Raw genomic sequence first — 21,257 nt, forward strand, 5'->3', positions numbered from 1 at the left:
CCATTTCTTGCAGGAAGCCATGATAGTAAGAACATGGTGGGTGGGATTAATTTATTTTTATTTAATAAAATGTATATGCTACTTGATGGTAATAAAACATCTCAGCGGTTTACTGGAAACGTTTAAATTATCTATTACAACCAGTTAAAAACAAAACATTTAAATTGAACAGCAAAGTAAAAATTAAAAGCCGTAAAAACATTTAACAGTACAAGACTAAAACACATCAACATCTATGCGTCCAGAAATGCTTGCCTGACAAGCATATTTTAAGCAGGAGCCCAAAAGGGAACCGTGAATGTCAAGAGGCAGAGAGGAATTTCAGGGAAGAAGTGATCCTATTCTGACAAGAACACCAACTGGCTCTGAGAGCAGCATTCATCTGGAGTCTCTGGGATTGACAAAGATTACAAAGATTACCATAATCAAGGACAAAAGTGGTAAGGACCTAACAGAAGCAGAAGACATCAAGAAGAGGTGGCAAGAATACACCGAGGAATTATACCAGAAAGATATGGAGGTCTCGTACACCCCAGGTAGTGTGGTTGCTGACCTTGAGCCAGACATCTTGGAGAGTGAAGTCAAATGGGCCTTAGAAAGCACTGCTAATAACAAGGCCAGTGGAAGTGATGATATTCCAGCTGAACTATTTAAAATTTTAAAAGATGATGCTGTTAAGGTGCTACACCCAATATGCCAGCAAGTTTGGAAAACTCAGCAATGGCCAGAGGATTGGAGAAGATCAGTCTGCATCCCAATTCCAAAGAAGGGCAGTGCCAAAGAATGCTCCAACTACCGCACAATTGCGCTCATTTCACACGCTAGCAAGGTTATGCTTAAAATTCTACAAGGCAGGCTTAGGCAGTATGTGGACCGAGAACTCCCAGAAGTGCAAGCTGGATTTCGAAAGGGCAGAGGAACCAGAGACCAAATAGCAAACATGCGTTGGATTATGGAGAAAGCTAGAGAGTTCCAGAAAAACGTCTACTTCTGCTTCATTGACTATGCAAAAGCCTTTGACTGTGTCGACCACAGCAAACTATGGCAAGTTCTTAAAGAAATGGGAGTGCCTGATCACCTCATCTGTCTCCTGAGAAATCTCTATGTGGGACAAGAAGCTACAGTTAGAACTGGATATGGAACAACTGAGTGGTTCAAAATTGGGAAAGGAGTACGACAAGGTTGTATATTGTCTCCCTGCTTATTTAACTTATATGCAGAATTCATCATGCGAAAGGCTGGACTAGATGAATCCCAAGCCGGAATTAAGATTGCCGGAAGAAATATCAACAACCTCAGATATGCAGATGACACAACCTTGATGGCAGAAAGTGAGGAGGAATTAAAGAACCTTTTAATGAGGGTGAAAGAGGAGAGCGCAAAATATGGTCTGAAGCTCAACATCAAAAAAACCAAGATCATGGCCACTGGTCCCATCACCTCCTGGCAAATAGAAGGGGAAGAAATGGAGGCAGTGAGAGATTTTACTTTCTTGGGCTCCTTGATCACTGCAGATGGTGACAGCAGTCACGAAATTAAAAGACGCCTGCTTCTTGGGAGAAAAGCAATGACAAACCTAGACAGCATCTTAAAAAGCAGAGACATCACCTTGCCGACAAAGGTCCGTATAGTTAAAGCTATGGTTTTCCCAGTAGTGATGTATGGAAGTGAGAGCTGGACCATAAAGAAGGCTGATCGCCGAAGAATTGATGCTTTTGAATTATGGTGCTGGAGGAGACTCTTGAGAGTCCCATGGACTGCAAGAAGATCAAACCTATCCATTCTTAAGGAAATCAGCCCTGAGTGCTCCCTGGAAGGACAGATCGTGAAGCTGAGGCTCCAATACTTTGGCCACCTCATGAGAAGAGAAGAATCCTTGGAAAAGACCCTGATGTTGGGAAAGATTGAGGGCACTAGGAGAAGGGGACGACAGAGGACAAGATGGTTGGACAGTGTTCTCGAAGCTACGAACATGAGTTTGACCAAACTGCGGGAGGCAGTGCAAGACAGGAGTGCCTGGCGTGCTATGGTCCATGGGGTCACGAAGAGTCGGACACGACTAAACGACTAAACAACAACAACTCTGGGATTGAATGGTCTTGGGAGGATCCTTGGGAGAGACAAGGGGGGCTTGAGGACTTCATAACCTAGTACACTGTAACAGTAAAGGCAGCACTTTTTCTCTAGAAAAGAGGTGCCAGAACCTCACCGCCCCCACACGCTGCGAGTCCTTCCACGGCAGGCTGTTGCTGCACTCATAGCAATAGGGATAAATGACTTGGGGAGGAACAACCAGGTACGCAAATATAGGATGGGGGACACCTGGCTTGAGAGCAGTACATGTGAAAAGGATCTCGGGGTCTTGGTGGACCACAAGTTTAACATGAGCCCACAGTGTGATGCAGCAGCATAAACAAAAAACAAAATCCTGCTATTCTAGGCTGCATCAACAGAATTCTAGTGTCCAGATGAAGGGAAGTAATAGTCCCACTCTATTCTGCCTTGGTCAGACCTCACCTGGAATACTATGCCCAGTTCTGGGCACCACAAGTTAAGAAGGATGTCGACAAGCTGGAAGGTGGTTAGGATGCCCTTCCCTAATGGACTATCACACTAGGGAATGTGGTGGGATGAAGAGCTGGGTGCTGGAGATACCTAATGCCCCATCAGGTGTGGTCCTGGTCTCCTTAAAGGTGGGGGTAAGGAGACTCCTCTGAAGGAAACCCTCCTTGGATATCTAAATTACTACAAGAAGGGAAAGGAATTGGAGCAAACATAAGCAGCCTTGTCTTGTAAGCTTGGCCCTGCTCTTCTCCCTTTTGGCAGCTTCGAGCTTATTCCAGCCACACTGTCTACCAAATCTGCAACTGTTTCTGCCAGCCCATTAATAGCCTGGCCAGCAATCTGGCTGCTGCATTTTGGACAGTGATTTTTCCAAGTGGGGCTGGATCTGGTGCGCAGAGTGCAGGGAGTTCAAACTGGGCTCTGCCAAGTGAAGTGAAAGCAAAAGAGGCGAAGGCTCAGGGAGCTCAAGTTCACAGCCGGTCCAGGCCACTTGCAAGGAAGGTTTCTCTCCAGCCAGAGCCTTTCCCAGAAAGGGAGAGATTTCCACATCCCACGCTACAAGTGCTTTGGGTTTTCTGGTCAGGGATGTCTATACATACATACATACATACATACATACATACATACATACATACATACATACATTGGAGAAAGCAATAATTTCATAAAATGATCATTTTGATTATTCCATTGACTTTTTAGTTTATGGCCAAGCCAAACTGAAAAGGTCTCTACCTGCCTTTTACAGTACAGAACTAGCTGCTTTTAGGGACTGTATGTCGTGAATGTCCGTTCCAAAACACTGAAAAGGATAAATTGTTATGGGCTCTATGGTGGTCAAATTATGCCTGAAAAGAGAATCGGCTAGACAGGGCAATTGGGATTAATCTTGAATTGCTTTGCAGACAGATGGAGAAGGGTATTGGGAGACATTTAATGAAGAGGAAAAGTAGTCAAAGTCTTAATAAAGAAAGACACTGGAAATGGTTACATGAAAATGGATGCTTTAGCTGAGATTCCTGCATTGCAGGGGGTTGGACTAGATTACTCTAGGGGGTTGTGACAAATTGAAGCACTGTTGGAATGTTTATTCCTACCCGGCTGGCAAAGAGTTAACCCACCTCCAGCTTGACTGACATAGAACTCTGATGGGGGCGGGACTGTGCCCAGTTTAAAAGGAGGGAGTGTCGGTTTGGTCAGTTAGGAGGGAGAGGGAGGAGGGTGTGGTGGCTTGTATGAAGAAAGTGAAGAGGCTAGGAAAACTTAAAGTTAAATGTTTGACTGAGTTTTTTTTTCCTTGTACAACTGGAACAAGGCAAATAAATACATGAAACGTTAAAGAAACACTTATGCTTTTAACACAATAAAATTTCATCTCTGTTTTGCCAAAAAGGTCCGTCTTTATTTTCCAGCGAGGTACCAGGACTCAAGAGGTACCGTGGTGGCTCAAGAGAGGGCAAAACTCACCTCAGGCAGGGAGGTGGCAGTTTGTGTCCTGGAGCTACACGGAGGCGGCTTAGAAGGGTAACCTGAGGTGCCAAGAAGTTGCCAGAGTGAAAAGGGCAAACTTTTACAGGGGGGAATCAAACTGAGGGAGACCCTTTACTGTAGGCAAGAGGTTATTCCATCAGACAGCCTAGAGTTTCTTAAGGTACCAGGCCACGTAAGCTGGAAGGCTCTCCTTACTAAGAAACCCACTAGTAAAAGGGGTTTATTTTTGAGGCGGCAGGAGAAGAGGGTGGGTGTTTTCCCCTCTGGATTCCTGTGTCGCAGTGATAGTAAGAGAGAGTGGGACACTGGTCGTCACAGGGGTCCCTTCCAACTCTACAACGCTATGAGTCTATGAAATAAACCACAGTCTCTGAAGTGCCTCATTTCCAAAGGAAACAAAAATCTGGGCAAGTGCCTAGACCACTGGAATCTCACACTGCTGTGGAGACTGGGGTGGCATCTAACAGTAGAGTCACATTCAAGAACAGCTATGGGGAAGGACTGCAGGTGATAGGTTGGAAGACAGAATAACATGGGCAGTTCTATATTGGACAGAATCGTTTCCCATTCTTGTCAAGAACAGCAAGAGTTTGAGAACCAATAATCTGTGGGGCACCAGACCTTATGTGGAGAGGGTCACAAGGCCTTGACTCGAGACACAGCCGCCCAGCATGGTTTCAAAAATACCTTGCCCATTGTGACCGAGTCTCAGTTAACATTGGAACAGTGTTAGTAGAAGTGACACCTGCTCAAGGAATATATGTGAAGCAAGAAATAAAATATAAAAAAATCCTTCCAGTAGCACCTTAAGAGACCAACTAAGTTTATACCAATGACAAACTTAGTTGGTCTCTAAGGTGCTACTGGAAGGAATTATTTTATTTCTTGTTTCGACTACATCAGACCAACATGGCTACCTACCTGTAATAATAATAATAATAATAATAATAATAAATTTTTATTTATACCCCGCCCTCCCCAGTCAAAAACCGGGCTCAGGGCGGCTAGGAATATATGTGAGACACTGATTAAAAAATTCCAATTGGTCAAGATCTGTTGATATGTCCACATGGCATGGAGGAAAGTGTCAGACGCCTGTCATTGGGATGAGTTGTGTTGTTCAGAATCTTGGTTCAATCTAAGCCAGGGGTCCCCAAACGTACCTGGCTTTGGGCTGGTGTCCTCCGCACCATTGGCGCGACGGGCTGGAGAGCGGGGGAGTGCACGCCCGTGCGCATGCGCAGACGCTATTTATGGTGCACATGCGGGTTGAAAACGTGCCGGAAATAGCTTGTGTGCATGTGCATGGGCCTCTTCTGACCCGGAAGTGCACCGGAAATGATGCTTGTACATGCACACAAGCTATTTCCGGCACTTTTTCTGACCCGGAAGTGGGCAGCTGCGACGCGCCATGCCGGTAAGAGCGGATGGCAGCAGTGGGGTCGTTGCGGGCCGGATAAAAGAGGCCTTTGGGCCGCATCCGGCCCGCAGGCCTTAGTTTGGGGAACCCTGATCTAAGCCTTTTTCCATGCGTCAGGTGTGTGCAGATGAGGACTGGGGTTGGCTAAAGTAAATAAATTGTGCTTGCTGTTGCTCCCAACCACCTTTGAGTACAATGAACACAAAACTCTTTCTTCCTCGTGGATACAATTATTTGCTCCTTGCATCCTCTCGGAATGTACTTTGAATTGAAGGAGGAGAGCAGCAAGGGAACCCCCAACTTACCCTTCTCCCAGAGAGAAGCCAGAAACTTCTGGCTCTTCTGGGAGCTGTCCTGTGTCTGGTCAGGAGATACCAGGAAGAGCTTCAAACTGACACCACCGCCATCCTGGACATGCTGAGGATGGAAGTGGTGCTCAGGAGCACCACAAATTTGTAAAGTATAGGCTGTTGAAGCACATGAATTGCTTGCCAACTTTTCCAAAGAAAAATTCAGCATTTTGGGCTGCCTCATCAGTGTTGCCACATCGTTCTTTGCCCTCTCCCCAGAGGTGACATTCAAAACCTTTGCCCATGACTTGCACCTCACAGATCTGGGTACATAGAATAAGAAATATTGGGCACAGGGTGTTTTATGAGACAAAGTCCACTTCTTTGCTGGGTTGACAAATACACTAATGCAATCTTTACTCTCATACTAATTAAAGTCTTCTAAAATCAAATTTGTACACAGCCATTGATATGGCTTCTCCCCACTATGAATTCTCTGGTGTTGACAGAGGTTTGTGCTTATATTAAAGCTCTTCCCACATTCCAAGCACTGATATGGTTCCTCCGATGTATGAATTATTTGATGGGCAGTGAGACTTTCTTTCCGACTGAAGCTCTTTCCACATTCCAAGCACTGATAGGGTTTCTCTCCCGTATGAATTCTTTGATGGGAAGTGAGACTTTCCTTCCGGCTAAAGTACTTTCCACATTCCAAGCATTGATAGGGTTTTTCCCCACTGTGAGATCTTTGATGGGAAGTGAGATGGGCACTCTGACTGAAGCTCTTTCCACATTCCAAGCACTGATAGGGTTTCTCCCCTGTATGAATTCTTTGATGGGAAATGAGACTTTTCTTCCAGGTGAAGCACTTTCCACATTCTTGGCATTGAAATGCTTTCTCCCCAAGGTGACTACTTTCATGATTATGAAAGTTTGTGCTTGTATTACAGCTGTTTCCACATTCCAAGCACTGATATGGTTTCTCCCATGTATGACTTATTTGATGGGAAATGAGACTTTTCTTTCGACTGAAGCTCTTCCCACATTCCAGGCATTGATATGGTTTTGTCCCTGTATGAATTCTTTGATGGGAAGTGACATTTTCCTTCCGGCTGAAGCTCTTTCCACACTCCAAGCACTGATAGGGTTTCTCCCCTGTATGAATTCTAAGATGGGAAGTGAGACTTTCCTTCCGAGTGAAGCTATTTCCACACTCTTGGCATTGATATGGTTTCTCCCCGCTGTGAGTTCTTTGATGGGAAGTAAGATGGGAGTTCCGACTGAAGCTCTTTCCACACTCCAAGCACTGATAGGGTTTCTCCCCTGTATGAATTCTTTGATGGGAAGTGAGACTTTCCTTCCGAGTGAAGCTGCTTCCACATTCCAAGCACTGATAGAGTGTCTTCCCAATGGGATTTATTTTACAGGAAGTAGAACGGGAGCTCTCACTCAGGCTCTCTCCAGAATCCCAAACTTCATATAGATTCTCCACTGGATGGCTTTTGTCATGGTCTCCCCTGTTCTTAATTTCCAATTCATCACCACCTGCAATGAAGAGATAAACAGTTTAGAACCTCAGGAATAAATGGAGGCCCCAGCTATTGAGCAATTCTCATGAACACCTGTGATAGAGGAAGAATTGAAGGGAATCATATGTGAGTTCTTACTACAGGGTTCACTACCTTTGTTTGAAAAGCCTAGCTCTTTTCTGGGATGGATTTTGTTTGGCCCAATCAAGGAATCCGCTCCATTTCCAAGGTCAGTCATCCCTTTGCTCAATCAAAAACAGACAAAAGCAAAAACCAAAAAACCTGACAGAAGCTTCTTCAACTTCCCTAACAACTCTGAAGCCTAGGCAATTCAGACCAGCCCGATCATCGTTTAAAAAGGAATAAATGGAGGAAGAATATTTGCAGACCAAACAGTAGATAGCCCTCCATTCTAAATGTGCTGCAGCAGCGTCAGAAAAGCAGGTGGCCCTGTTGAGCTCCATCAAAATACAGGAAGTTCATCACATATAGATACGTATTGAATTTCAAAACAGACATCATGATCCAACAGGGAGCCTTACTGAGAGAGTTCATGATCCCACAATTCTCCTCCATGACTTCCTTATGCAGAGCTCTCTGGTCAGGATCCAGCAAAGCCCACTCCTCAACTGTGAAATGAACAGCTACATCTTCAAAGCACACCGGACCCTAAAAAAAAGAAGAAAAATGTCTTGCTCTCAGACAGCATGAAGATTATCTTCTACACATTGTTACGTTGTTTTCTGCCTGTTTGTTGCTGTGCTGTTTTAATGGGATTGTTTGGCTGCAGATTTTAAGTCTGGGTGCTGATTGTAACATGTTACTGGAATTCTTTTATTGTGTATTTTTATGATGGGTATTAATCTTTGTGCAAATGGGTGGAACTCCACGCTGTGCTCTTCAAATCAGGTATTCCAGTTGGCCAGACACAAGGATTCCCTCTCTCTTCTCCTCACCCCATGTGCTGTTCTGGGGAGGGATACCCCCAGATGCCCCAAAGCCGACCTCAAGGAGCATGCAGGGGGGCACAGGGAGGGGGAGGAGACAGTGGGAAAACCCCATTGTGCAACTGATGGGACTGGTTAAGTGAACCCTGGCAACTGTTTTCTATGGCTTCTCAAAGGCTTAGATGCCTATTTTAACATCCCATGATAAATATATAAGCAAAACTACAGCAATTGATAAATAATACTTGCAACATTCAGAAGGCTAAGCTAAACTGAGGCGGTTGTTCATTATTCTCAGCGCATAAACCTTGAATAGCATGTTCAGGGCAGTTTTCCTCCTACCTGGTCTGGTTCCACAGCCACCGTTTCCCCTCCACCACAATGAAAAGATGAATGAGGAGGTCTTACCGGCATCCTTCCGTCACCTGACAAAGGTAAGTGGGAAGACATTAGTGCATGCTTTTCTCAGAGGTGAAGCTGTGTATCTCTAACGACAAATAGTCATCATGGGAGACTTCAACTTCCCGGATATCTGCTGGGACTCAAACTCTGCCACAAGCGTAAGGTCGGGCAAATTCCTGCATTGCCTCGCTGGCAATTTCATTTCCCAGAAGGTGGAAGAACCAACAAGGGGATCATCTATCTTGGATCTGGTCCTCACCAATAGGGGGGAACTGATTGATGAAGTGGAAGTGCTCAGAATCTTGGGAGGAAGTGATCATGTTCTCCTGGGTTTCAGGATACGGAGGCTGAGTGTAGTCCGACACACATGCTGGACTTTAAGGCGGCCAATTTCGAAAAGCTGAAGGAGTTACTGGGTGTGATCCTGAGGTCAGAAATGCTCAAAGAGAAGGGAGTCCAAGCTGGATGGAAGTTTGAAAAGAATAAATATTGAAGGCCCAAATGCAGACAATACGAACAAGAAAGAAAAGTGGGAGGCAATTAAGATGTGGCTGCGTAAGGAGCTTACGGATGAGCAGAGAGTTAAGAAGGGCATGAATGGAAGAAAGGGGAAATCACAAAGGAGGAATATACACAAGTAGCCAACAGTTGCAGGGGGAAAGTCAGGCTGGCTAACGCTTAGAATGAGTTACAGGTAGGTAGCCGTGTTGGTCTCTGAGTCGAAGCAAAATAAAAAAATTCCTTCAGTAGCACCTTAAAGACCAACTAAGTTTATGTTTTGGTATGAGCTTTCGTGTGCATGCACACTTCTTCAGATGCTTAGAATGAGCTCAGGCTTGCAAGAAAGGTTAAAAATAATAATAATAAGGTTTCTTTGACCATGTCCAAAGTAAAAGGAAGAACAAGCAAGTGGTAGGCGTGGAGAAGATGGGGAAAAGCTATTGGGTGGCAGAGAAAAGACGGAACTGCTCAACACCTTCTTTGCTTCTGTCTTCACCCAAAAGGAAAGAGATGCCCAGCCTGGTGATAACAGAATAAATGATGTAAGGAGGGAGCTGCAGCCCAGATAGGAAAAGAGGTAGTAAGGGAACAACTAGCTACTTTAAATTAATTCAGATCTCAAGGGCTTGATGAACTGCACCCAAGGGTGCTAAAGTAAGGTTACCAGATGTCCCCGTTTCCCAGGGACAGTCCCCGGATTTACAAATCAGTCCCCTGACAAAATCCATCTATTTAGTAGGAAGTTGAAAAGTGTCCCGGATTCATTGAAAAAAATCTGGTAACCTTATGCTAAAGGAGCTCGCAGATGTAATCTCAGAGTCTATTATCTTTGAGAATTATTGGAGAACAGGTGAGGTCCCTATAGACTGGAGGTGGGCAAATGTTGTCCACATCTTCTAAAAGCGGGGAAAGGAAGGTAATGACTGACCGGTGAGCTTGACATCAATAACAGGGAAGGTCCCAGAACAGATAATTCAACAGTCGGTCTGTGAGCCTTTAGAAAAGGATGCTGTGATTACTAAGACCCAGCATGAGTTTCTAAAAAAAAAGTTATGCCAGACCAATCGATTTCTTTTTTATGGAATTACAAACTTGGTGGATCAGGGAAATGTTGTGGACATAGTGTTTCTTCTTTTCAGTAAGGCTTTGACAAAGTCCCCCATGATATTCTCATGAGGAAGCTGGTAAAATGTGGGTTGAATGAGGTAACTGTTAGGTGGATTTGTAGCTGGTTGACTGACTGAACCCAAAGAGGACTCATGAATGGCTCCTCGTCATCCTGGAAAATAGTGACAAGTGGGGTGCTGCAGGGTTCTGTCCTGGGCAAGTTGTTGTTTAACATTTTTATAAATGACAAGGATGAAGGAATTGAGGGGATGCTAATCAAATTTGCAGATTACACCAAAGTGGGAGGGGTAGCTAATGCCACAGAAGACAGAATCAGAATTCGAAATGACCTTAACAGATTGGAGAACTGGGCGCAAGCTACAAAATGAATTTCAACAGCGACAAATGTAAGGTTCTGCACTTAGGCAGGAAGAACCAGATGCACAAATATACCACAGGATGGGGACACCTGGCTTACTAGCAGCACATGTGAAAAGGATCTCAGGGTCTTGGTGGACCACAAGCTTAACATGAGTCAACAGTGTGATGCTATTCTAGGCTGCTTCAAAAGAAGTATAGTGTCCAGATCAAGGGAAGTAATAGTACCACTCTATTCTGACTTAGACCACACTTGGAATACTGTGTTTAATTCTGGGCACTACAATTTAAGAATTGTGTTGACTAGCTGGAACATGTGCAGAGAAGGGCAACCAAGATGATCAAGGACAGTGTCAGGGGATTGTTGCGACTACTCTAGAGTAACGACGCTCCGCATGCTTGTCTTTCAGCAGTCTTTATTTTGTGCAGACTATTTACAGTGAGCTGGGTATGTACAACATGTCTACTCAGTCCGACGCAGAATCTGGTACTGAACCGCCCCTGGACTTTTTCCAGCATAAGAGCCTAGGGACAGCAAATCTCTTTCCCCTCCTTCTCCTGCGTAATTCCGGAACCGGGGGGAAAGGTCTGCGCTCCATGTTTTCCTTCTCCCCCCTTTCCCCCTCTCTCTCTTCCTCTCTACTGTGTCGCAGGGGCTCTCCCTTGCTGAGAGAGCCCTGGCCCTCTCTCTCCACTTCCTGACTGGACTCCTGAGCGTCCTCGCTGTCATTGCTGCTTGGGGAGGAGCTACTTCTGATGAGGGGAGGAGGATCCCTATATTCTCTTCCCTTTACAGACAGGCACCCCCAAACTTCGGCCCTCCAGATGTTTTGGCCTACAACTCCCATGATCCCTAGCTAACAAGACCAGTGGTCAGGGAAGATGGGAATTGTAGTCCAAAACATCTGGAGGGCCGAAGTTTGGGGATGCCTGATCAAGGGTCTGGAAACTAAGCATTATGAGGAATGCTTAAAGGAGCTGGGTATGTTTAGCCTAGAAAAGAGGAGAGTGAGAGGAGATATGATTGCCATCTTCAAATATTTTAAGGGCTGTCACATGGAAGAGAGAGCAAGCTTGTTTTCTCCTGCTCTGGAGGGTAGGACTCAAACCAATGGCTTCAAGTTGCAAGAGAGGAAATTCTGACTAAACATTCGAAAAAAACTTTCTGACAGTAAGAGCTGTTCAGCAGTGGAACAGACTCCTCTGAGAGGTGGTGGACTCTCCTTCCTTGGAGGTTTTTAAGCAGAGGTTGAATGGCCATTTGTCATGGATGCTTTAGCATCAGGTAGGTAGCCGTGTTGGTCTGACGCAGTCGAAATATATATATAAAAAAATAATAAATTGTCCAGTAGCACCTTAGAGACCAACTAAGTTTGTTCTTGGTATAAGCTTTCGTGTCCATTTTAAATTTTTAAATTTTTTAAATTTAATTTTATATTTTGGATGCTTTTGTTGGGGTTAAAAGCAAAATCAGCAGAAACTGGTTGAGGAACTTACACATAGAGACCAAGACTTAAACAAATGCTTGGTTTAATGGAGAAAGTAAATTTAACAAAAATTAAATCAGGCTTATACAAAATACCCACACAACCAAACCACCCACCAAGAGCACACTGGGAAAACGCCCAGCACAGAGGCAACACACAACACCCCTGATATACCCTGCATCATCAGCTTCACAGCAACACCTGTAGAGCTGCTCCACAGCTGCAGAGTCCCAGTCATTTAATCTTTCCTGACTCTTAAAGGTACAGTGAAACAATAATGACACTTTTACACAATCATTCAACATATCCCCTGCAGTTCATTATTGTGAAACAGAGACAAACTTTGTACATGTCTTTCATGCGCAACTTTTGGAAGTGCTTTAGTAAAGATGTCTGCAACTTGTTTGTCACCTGGAACATATTCAAAAACAATTGTTTTGTCAGCAATCAAATTCTTTACAAATTGTAAACGTAATCTCAACACTCTAGTGCGCTGTGTGTTGGTTTCTGAGCACAGGATAGCAAGTCCACTCTGGGAATCGAGATAAACTTTTACTGGGAGTGATACTGGCATCTTAAAGTCTTCAAATATTTGTAATGTGCACTGCCGCAAGACTGTCCCACATTTCTTTGGCAGTTTTCTTATTTCTTATATACACAACTTGCTGATCACTAACAGACAAGTTAATTAATGCCCTTGCTTTAGCATCACCTTTCGACCAGGCATCGGTCATAGGAGCAGGAGGGTCCTCGGTCACGTACTTCCACACATCACGGGAAGTTAGAAGTGCTTCCATGCGAAAGGACCATAGACTGTAGTTCTCGGCCGTTAGTTGCGGGAATGTTAAAGCCTTTTCAGCCTCAGCAACACGGTCTGCCATGCTGGAACTTTTCAACCACCAGCCCACAAAACCGTTGCAGCAGAAAAGAGGGAAAAAACCTTTCTAAACCTTTCTCCAAAAACTAACATGTGCAGTTCCACACTCAACCACTGGGCCCATAACCAAGATGTTGGGGTTAAAAGCAAAATCAGCAGAAACTGGTTGAGGAACTTACACATAGAGACCAAGACTTAAACAAATGCTTGGTTTAATGGAGAAAGTAAATTTAACAAAAATTAAATCAGGCTTATACAAAATACCCACACAACCAAACCACCCACCAAGAGCACACTGGGAAAACGCCCAGCACAGAGGCAACACACAACACCCCTGATATACCCTGCATCATCAGCTTCACAGCAACACCTGTAGAGCTGCTCCACAGCTGCAGAGTCCCAGTCATTTAATCTTTCCTGACTCTTAAAGGTACAGTGAAACAATAATGACACTTTTACACAATCATTCAACAGCTTTAGCAGAGATTCCTGCATTGCAGGGGTTTGGACCAGATGATGCTTGGGTTACCTGCCAACTCTACAACTCAATAGTTCTATGAAATAGGCCTTAGAAAATGTCTCCCCTGCTGAGTGCAGTTTGAAGTTTGTACCTTTTTCATATTTTAACTAGCTGGCCCTGCATGCGTTGCTGTGCGTTAGTCTGTCAAATGGAGGGTAATAGCCCCCCTTCAGATCCCCCTGAGTCTCAGAGTCCCCCTGTTTTACAGGATCTCGTGGTGGAGGCGGGGTTTGTGGGTGTGGGCTAGACTCCATGGGGAGGGAGGAGGAGGTAGAGGAGGAGCTGTGGGAATAACGCCAATTGAGGGCGCTGTTTTAGTTTGTGGAAAAGCAGTTTTTTACCTGCGCAGGTATGAGATGTGAGCAATCTGAGGTTGTGCAAACACTCGGGTAGTGGCATGGACCGTTGTGTCCAAATTTCAGGACAATTGGTCAAGCGGTTTTGGAGAAAAATGGAGCCTACAGTTTCAACTTTTTCACATTTTTATATATATATATATATATATATATATATATATATATATATATATTATTGTGGGGAAAATTGTCTCCTTTCCTGAGGACTCTTGTCCCCAAGTGTCTTCCCCCAGAAAACCCATGGATTAATTTTAAAATCCACAAAATGAGACCAAACGGGGAAAAAACTCATTGCTCCTTACCCAGTGTCAACTTTCTGGTGCTCAGCTGAGTCTTCTCTGCCCCAAAGGAATCCGGGCCCATTTCTGCAAACAGATCCTTTTCCTGAAAGAGCAACAAGGATTCAAAACAGAGAATGAGGAGGAAAATTAGGAAAGTAATGGCAGAGGCAAAAACTTTAGGGGTATCTGATATCATTCTTTGGGTACCTTCAAAAAGAAAAGGTGGGGGCCATTAGGAGAGAATTTTGGGGTACTCTCCCTCCTGTTCAGACCCCCTTGAGAATATCCAGAGGAAAGTCTCTCTCACCTGCTTCTCCACCTGCTTCCTCTCCTCTGCCTGACTCAGGAGGAATCCTTCGGCCAGGGCCACCGCCTGGGAACTGGTCTCTGCTCCACATTCCCTCACCCAGCTCTCCATCTCCAGTGGAAGGACAGCCAGGAACTGCTCCAAGATCACCAGGTCCAGCATCTGAGCTTTCGTGTGACTTTCTGGCTTTAGCCACTGACAGTCAAGGTGGTAGAGTCGGTTGCAAACCTCTCGGGGTCCTTTGGCCTCCTGGTAGCAGAACTGCCTGAACTGCTGGCTCTGCACATCTGAGCAGAGAGTGTCCTCCTCACCCAGGATCTTCTGCACAGAGTTTTCCCAGAATCTGCTCCCGATTTTGAAGGCACTGACTTTTCCTGCTTCCGTTCCAGATGAATCTTGCTCATCCATCTGTGCTCTCGGGAAGCCTTCAAGAGCCTCCAAGTTCTGACTGTGCTAATTAGAGTTGCTTCCAAACCCTACAAAGTAAATGCATTGTTTTTGTTATAGAATTGGTACACTGTCAAGATAAGCAAGTGTGGGCGAGTCTTGCTAAGAACCAGGCCCGTACAACACTACAGCCAAGACTCTGAGCCTTCTTTAACAACAAAAGGAAGGAAACGGAGAAGCTATCTTCTAGCCTTCCTAGAAGGAAAGTTACTATGCAAAAGGCAATTTCAGTGTTTTCAGTCAATGAATGAATTCAGAACTGTGATTGACAAGTGAGTTATTTGTACCTTGTGTAATGTGGACACTAGGCTAGAGTGGGGGTGCTAACCTTGGGGCTCCTCAAGACTTGCTCTCCCGCCCACCCTCACTTCCTGCTTCTCTCTCATTTTCTAGCACTTCAGATCTCCAATGTTCTCAAGATAGTCTATTGTGGAAAGATACCCATCTGTTATTGTTCTGATGGCCAACCCCCTGAGGGCCAAGTGAGGGAGGCCAAAGGATGTACAGGTGTGAGCTAAGATGAAAACAGAATTAAAAAGCAGCTAGGAGCCACCTTCTTTCTGTGACGGTAAGTGGTTTAAACTGTTTTTAATATTGCAATCTGCCCTGGGAACTTGGGGTAAAGGACAGGTAATTGTTGCTGGCATCTGTCTGTCTCGAGAGACCATACAGAGCATCTCTGGGGATGAAGTCAAACTGCTAGGTTAGCAGCACTGAAGTAACCTCTACGGGGCACAAGCCTGGGCAAGTATGTATGGCACTCCTAGGCTGCCCAGACCCTCCTCTCGGCCTCCCTGATGTGGTCCAAAGGAATGCAGAGCAATATGTTTGGAACCAGCTTGGCTGCAGGAGTTTCCAGAAGGAGGCGTACAAGGCACCATCCAACTGCCTTAGGGACTCGATTCTGGATTTGTTTAGAGCAGGGGTCCCAAACTAAGGCCCAGGGGCCGGATGCGGCCCAATCACCTTCTAAATCCGGCCCGCAGACGGTCCGGGAATCAGCATGTTTTTACATGAATAGAATGTGTCCTTTTATTTAAAATGCATCACTGGGTTATTTGTGGGGCATAGGAATTCGTTCATTTTTTTTTCTTTCCAAAATATAGTCCGGGCCCCCACAAGGTCTGAGGGACAGTTGACCGGCCCCCTACTGAAAAAGTCTGCTGACCCCTGGTTTAGAGTCTACTCCTTATCCTTTTCTTCTCCCAAATATATCCCGCAAGGCAGCAGAGGTTTAGGGTCAGAGCCTTCCTTCTTCCAGATGGCCTGCCTTCACAGGTTGAGGAGCCCCACCTGCCTGTCACTTCCCTCTACAGCACAGGCTGAAGAGATAGTAGATCCCAGAAGGTGCCACTAATTTGCACAGCCGGGAGGTAACAGCCATGCACACCCTTGGGGGAAGAAGGGACTGGGGAGGGAGGTGCTTTTGCTCTGGAGGACCCTCCATCTTTAACCTGTCCTCTCTAGGAATCCAGCTCAGTTCATTCTAACCCTTGGCAAACCGGCCTTACCAAGCTCACCCTTCTCTCCCTTTCCAGAGCAGGGGCCCAGGGCGAACAACTTGCATTGCACACACCCAGAGAAGTTTTATTTTGGGGGGCCCTCTTGGCTGGCCTTCTGAGCTGCCCCCCCCGCCAGAAATAGGAGGAGCAGCTTGCTGTGAAAAGGGCTCTGCAAGGAGCAGGAAACCCCATCCTAGAATTGGAAGGGGCACCCCCCTAGTCCTGCCCCCCCCATCAGGAAGTAATCTCAGCTAAAACATCCCTGACAGATGGCCACCCAGCCTCCGCTTAGATTAGAAACACCCTCCTCCCCCGCTTTCCTCCTCGGATGTCCCTGTGGTTGTTTGCGTGTGACACGGGACCCCGTTTTTGTCTGCTGGGCACTCCTAGAAGCAGGCCTTTCCTCCCCGGCTGGCTGTCCCGGAGCCTGCTTAGGCTTGGCCCACCTCCCTCCCGTCTTCCCTCCCTCCCTCCCTCCCTGCCAGGGTCAGGATTCTGGGGCGCCCTCCCCGCCCGGCCCGGGGAAGCTCTGCAGGGAGGAGCCCGCCCTGGAGGAGGAGCCCTGGACAATTCCTCCTCGAGGAGAGGGTGCTACCGTAGCAGGAGGCTGGATCCTTTCCTTCCTGGGAATGCAAGGCTGCGAGGAGCAGCCTCCTCGGCAGGAGGGGACCCTGCCCAGGGCGCGCACAGGGAGATGTTGGCACCCGCGCCCTCAGCCAGGCGCGTCGCCTCCCAGCTGCATCACATCCAGGGACCCGAAACACCTGCACCCGTCCCCACCCCCTGCCCAGGGCAGGGAAATGGCTCCAGTCCCCCACCATCACCACGAGAGAGGCAGAGACAGGCAGGCTCCGGGCGGAATGCGCAAAGCTAGAGCCGGCGCTCTCCAAAAGCGGAGGCCTTTGACTGCAAAAGACACCTGGCGGGCACCTGCGCCTAGCTACGTCTTGGGACCTGGCCTGCGGGGAGGGGGTTCCTGAGCCTCTGAGCACACGCAGAGCGCGCCTGGGAGCAGGAGGGAGCCCACGCCCAGTCCGCATCCTCCTCCTCCTCCTGGCCCGAAGGATGGGAGGGAAGGAAGCAAGCAAGCAAGCAAGCACCCCGCCACCGGCTCCTCTCTCTGGCGGGGCCACGCGCCCGCTTCTCTTCCCACCCCCGCGCGCCCCCGCCACTCACCCGCCCGAAGAGCCCCGGCAACAGCCCCAGGCGCGCGCCCGCCAGCCCGGCCCCTCCAGGTCCGAGGAAGCAGCTGGGCTCGCCGAGCGGGAGGAGCGCATGCGCGGCTGGGCGCGGCGCGCTCCCGACTCCGCAGCGTGCGCGGCAGGGCGGTCCCCGCCTCCCGGGAGGAGGAGAGCCGAGAGCAGACAAAGAGACACCTCCCACCCCAGATATCGTTATTAATTTTGTTTGTTACTATGTTACACTTTTCTGTATTTTTATATTGAAAACCGCCCTGTGATCCTCGGGTGAAGGGCGGCGTAGAAATATCAGGAATAGCAAGATTGCCATGCGTCCGGAATTTCACGGACACACACAGAGCATAATGCGGCTGCAAGCAGTTTCACTTTTCGAAATATGGCTACACTAATAAAAAAATAATGTGAAAGTCGCATGACATCTTGGCCCACCCCTTGTTTTTTTTCAAATACTGTATATTTTGCTCACCAAGGAACAGCAGCATCCGTGAGGGGTTTGTTTCAGGGTGGGGGGAGCAGAAGCGGGGTCCTTTTGGCAGTGCTTGTTGGACTTTCTGTACAAGGAATACTGTATGAACACTGCATGACCCCAGCCCACCTGACCCTTGCCCCATCGCCACCCTGTACCATTTCAAATTGATTTCTGACCCAGACTTGGTGTGGTCACTCTGCTGGTTGGCTAAGGCTTGGAAATAATAATAATAATAATAATTTTTATTTATACCCCGCCCTTCCCAGTCGAGACCGGGCTCAGGGCGGCTAACAACAAATAATATCAACACAAATATAAAAGAAACAATTCAGTTAAAACAACAGAATAATACAATGTTAAAATTCAATTTTAAAATTAAAAATCTACGAATAAGATAAAACCATTATAAATAAAACCTTAGGGGAGGGTAACCGTGGGGTCAGACTGCGTCAGTCCGAAGGCCAAACGAAACAGCTCTGTCTTGCAGGCCCTACGAAAAGATGACAAATCCCGCAGGGCCCTAGTCTCCTGGGACAGAGCGTTCCACCAGGTCGGGGCCAGTACTGAGAAGGCCCTGGTCCTGGTCGAGGCCAGCCTAGCCACCTTGTGACTCGGGATCTCCAATATGTTATTATTTGTGGACCGTAATGTCCTCTGTGGGTCATACCGGGAGAGGCGGTCCCGTAGGTACGAGGGTCCTAAGCCGCATAAGGCTTTAAAGGTCAAAACCAGCACCTTGAACCTGATCCTGTACTCCACCGGGAGCCAGTGCAGTTGGTAAAGCACTGGATGAATATGATCCCGCAGCCGGGAACCCGTAAGGAGCCTCGCCGCGGCATTCTGCACCCGCTGGAGTTTCTGGGTCAGTTTCAAGGGCAGCCCCGCGTAGAGCGAATTACAATAATCAAGCCTAGAGGTGGCCTAGAGGAATATGTATGATGGTCTTTGTTCTCCTGGACCTTTCGGTAGCTTCTGAACAGGCTGCCTGGGATGGGACTCCAGGCGCAGTGTGTTTGAGTGCTTCCATTGTATAAATATGAGCGCAAATATTGCAAAATGCCATAGCATTCCAGCAATGAAACCTAAGCTCTTTGTGTAGGCAGCACTGTCTGCACCCCTGGAACTTCACACTGCTCAGATAAGTGGAGTCAATGTAAGATGGCAGGGTCACAAAAAATGTATGGCAGCCCTAAGCAATAGGCACCCTAACCCTTGGGGTCACGGGGCCACCCAAATCCGATGTCATTCGATTCACTCCAAAGCAGTGAAAGACGTTGACAAAAGGTCTGCGACAGCTTTTCACAGCAAAAAGCCCACGCTTTGCGGCACCCCAAAAACGGAGCAATCAGACCATAAGTCGGGGGTGTGGCACAGGTTCGCTGAAAACCCGACATCGTCCAATTCACTCCGAAGTGGAGCAAAACACCAATGAAAGGTCTGCAGCAGTGTTTTGTGGTGAACACCCCGTGTTCTGCGGCGCCCCACAAACAGAGCACTCGGCATGAGGCAGAGTGGGCATTGCTCTTTTGGTGGGGTGTTGCAAAACATGGGGGTTTCACTGCAAAACGTTTGCCAAAGTTTGGCAGCGGTTTGGAGTGAATCAGAGAACATTGGGTTTTTAGTGACCTTTTGACCCCCCATTTGAGGGACTATTGCTCCATTGGTAGGGTGCTACAAAATGCAGGGTTTTTGCTGCAAGACACTGCAAAATGTTTGCCAAAGTTTGGCACCAGTTTAGAGTGAATTAGACAATGTTGGGTTTTTGGTGAGCTTCTGATCCCCGGCTCAGTGTGTGTATCACTCACTCTCTTTGTGGGGCGTTGCAAACCACAGGGTTTTCACTGAAAAACATTTGCCAAAGATTGACACTTGTTTGGAGTGAATTGGACAATGTTGTGTTTTGGGGCATTAACTACAAACTTGGGTTTCCTGTATCAAATACTATGTTTGTGGGGCACTGCAAAATGCAGGGATTTTACTGCAAAATGCCACAAAACGACTGGAAAACTTTGGCACTGGTTTAGAGGGGATCTCAGATTCTGGAGTTCGTAGTTAATGTAGCCAAGCCATTGCCATGATTGAACAATTTAAGCGGCAAGTTTGCAAGATAAGAACTGGAGTATGGCTTGTTTTAATATGTGTGTTCTGTGTGTGTGTGTGTGTGTGTGTGTGTGTGTGTGTGTGTGTGTGTGTGTGTGTCCAGAGGACCACATACATGTTTACATCACATTAATACACGAAGAGGACATACAGTGGCATACAATGAGCTATGAAAATGAAGTCCTATTTATACTGAAAATAAAATACCTGCACCAAATGAAGGAAACGGTGAAGCTGACATACAAAGCACTTCGTATTGTTTCAAAAGTTGGGTGCCATCCCCACTCTCTGCAAGATTCCAGCGGAGCGGTTGAGTTGGGGCAGAAGTGGCAAGAACAGTGGGATTTGGGGTTGGCAGCAGCACTCGGGCCCTGATCCCTGCAGCCATGTCTCCAGGAGAGCCCTGTTGCCATTCCACCTCGGGCTCCGATAATGGTTTCCTTCCATGTGGTCTCACAAGCACCCCCTTTAGGGAAACCTGCTGGGCTGCTCCTTCTCCTAAGCAGTTCCCCCCTAGGCCCAGCCATTCATCCCACCGCAGATCCCCCTGTGAAACTCCTCCAGAGGGGATAATGTTGTTTAGTCGTTTAGTCGTGTCCGACTCTTCGTGACCCCATGGACCATAGCACGCCAGGCACTCCTGTCTTCCACTGCCTCCCGCAGTTTGGGCAGACTCATGTTCGTAGCTTTGAGAACACTGTCCAACCATCTCGTCCTCTGTCGTCCCCTTCTCCTTGTGCCCTCAATCTTCACTTTCTGCCATCAAGGTTGTGTCATCTGCATATCTGAGGTTGTTGATATTTCTTCCGGCAATCTTAATTCCGCCTTGGGATTCCTCTAGTCCAGCCCTTCGCATGATGAATTCTGCATATAAGTTAAATAAGAGGGGATAATAATCCATGCAAAAGGACAGGCTGAAAGCACAACCTCCCACAAAGCATAGCTTCCTCTTTGGGGCTTTTAGTGTGAGAAAGCGAAGTATCAGCTAAATCTCTTTTTGGCCTACAATACACCCTGCTGCTTGTGTTCTGCATCCGGCCCGGCAAATGGATGTCGCGGAGGGCCCTCTGAACATCTGTGAC

At 47.0% G+C, this 21,257-nt stretch overlaps 1 protein-coding gene across 2 annotated transcripts; it reads right to left on the reverse strand.

Annotated features, from left to right (window-relative positions):
* Positions 1-1,540: 1,540 nt before the first annotated feature.
* LOC118092289 (zinc finger protein 883) lies at positions 1,541-17,702 on the reverse strand. Of its 2 annotated transcripts, none has more exons than XM_035130199.2 (6): positions 17,584-17,702; positions 14,459-14,934; positions 14,173-14,254; positions 8,585-8,667; positions 7,838-7,964; positions 1,541-7,311 (listed from the first exon to the last, which is right to left on the reverse strand). In XM_035130199.2, exons 2-6 carry the CDS (start codon positions 14,864-14,866, stop codon positions 6,194-6,196), a joined length of 1,818 nt encoding a protein of 605 aa, XP_034986090.2. In that variant the 5' UTR covers positions 14,867-14,934; positions 17,584-17,702; the 3' UTR covers positions 1,541-6,193. The 2 variants fall into 2 exon arrangements, with proteins under 2 accessions (XP_034986090.2, XP_034986091.2); XM_035130200.2 differs by lacking the exon at positions 17,584-17,702 and adding an exon at positions 17,003-17,398.
* Positions 17,703-21,257: the final 3,555 nt, after the last annotated feature.

This window comes from Zootoca vivipara, chromosome 12 (genome assembly GCF_963506605.1).
Source record: "Zootoca vivipara chromosome 12, rZooViv1.1, whole genome shotgun sequence".
Lineage (NCBI taxonomy): Eukaryota > Metazoa > Chordata > Lepidosauria > Squamata > Lacertidae > Zootoca > Zootoca vivipara.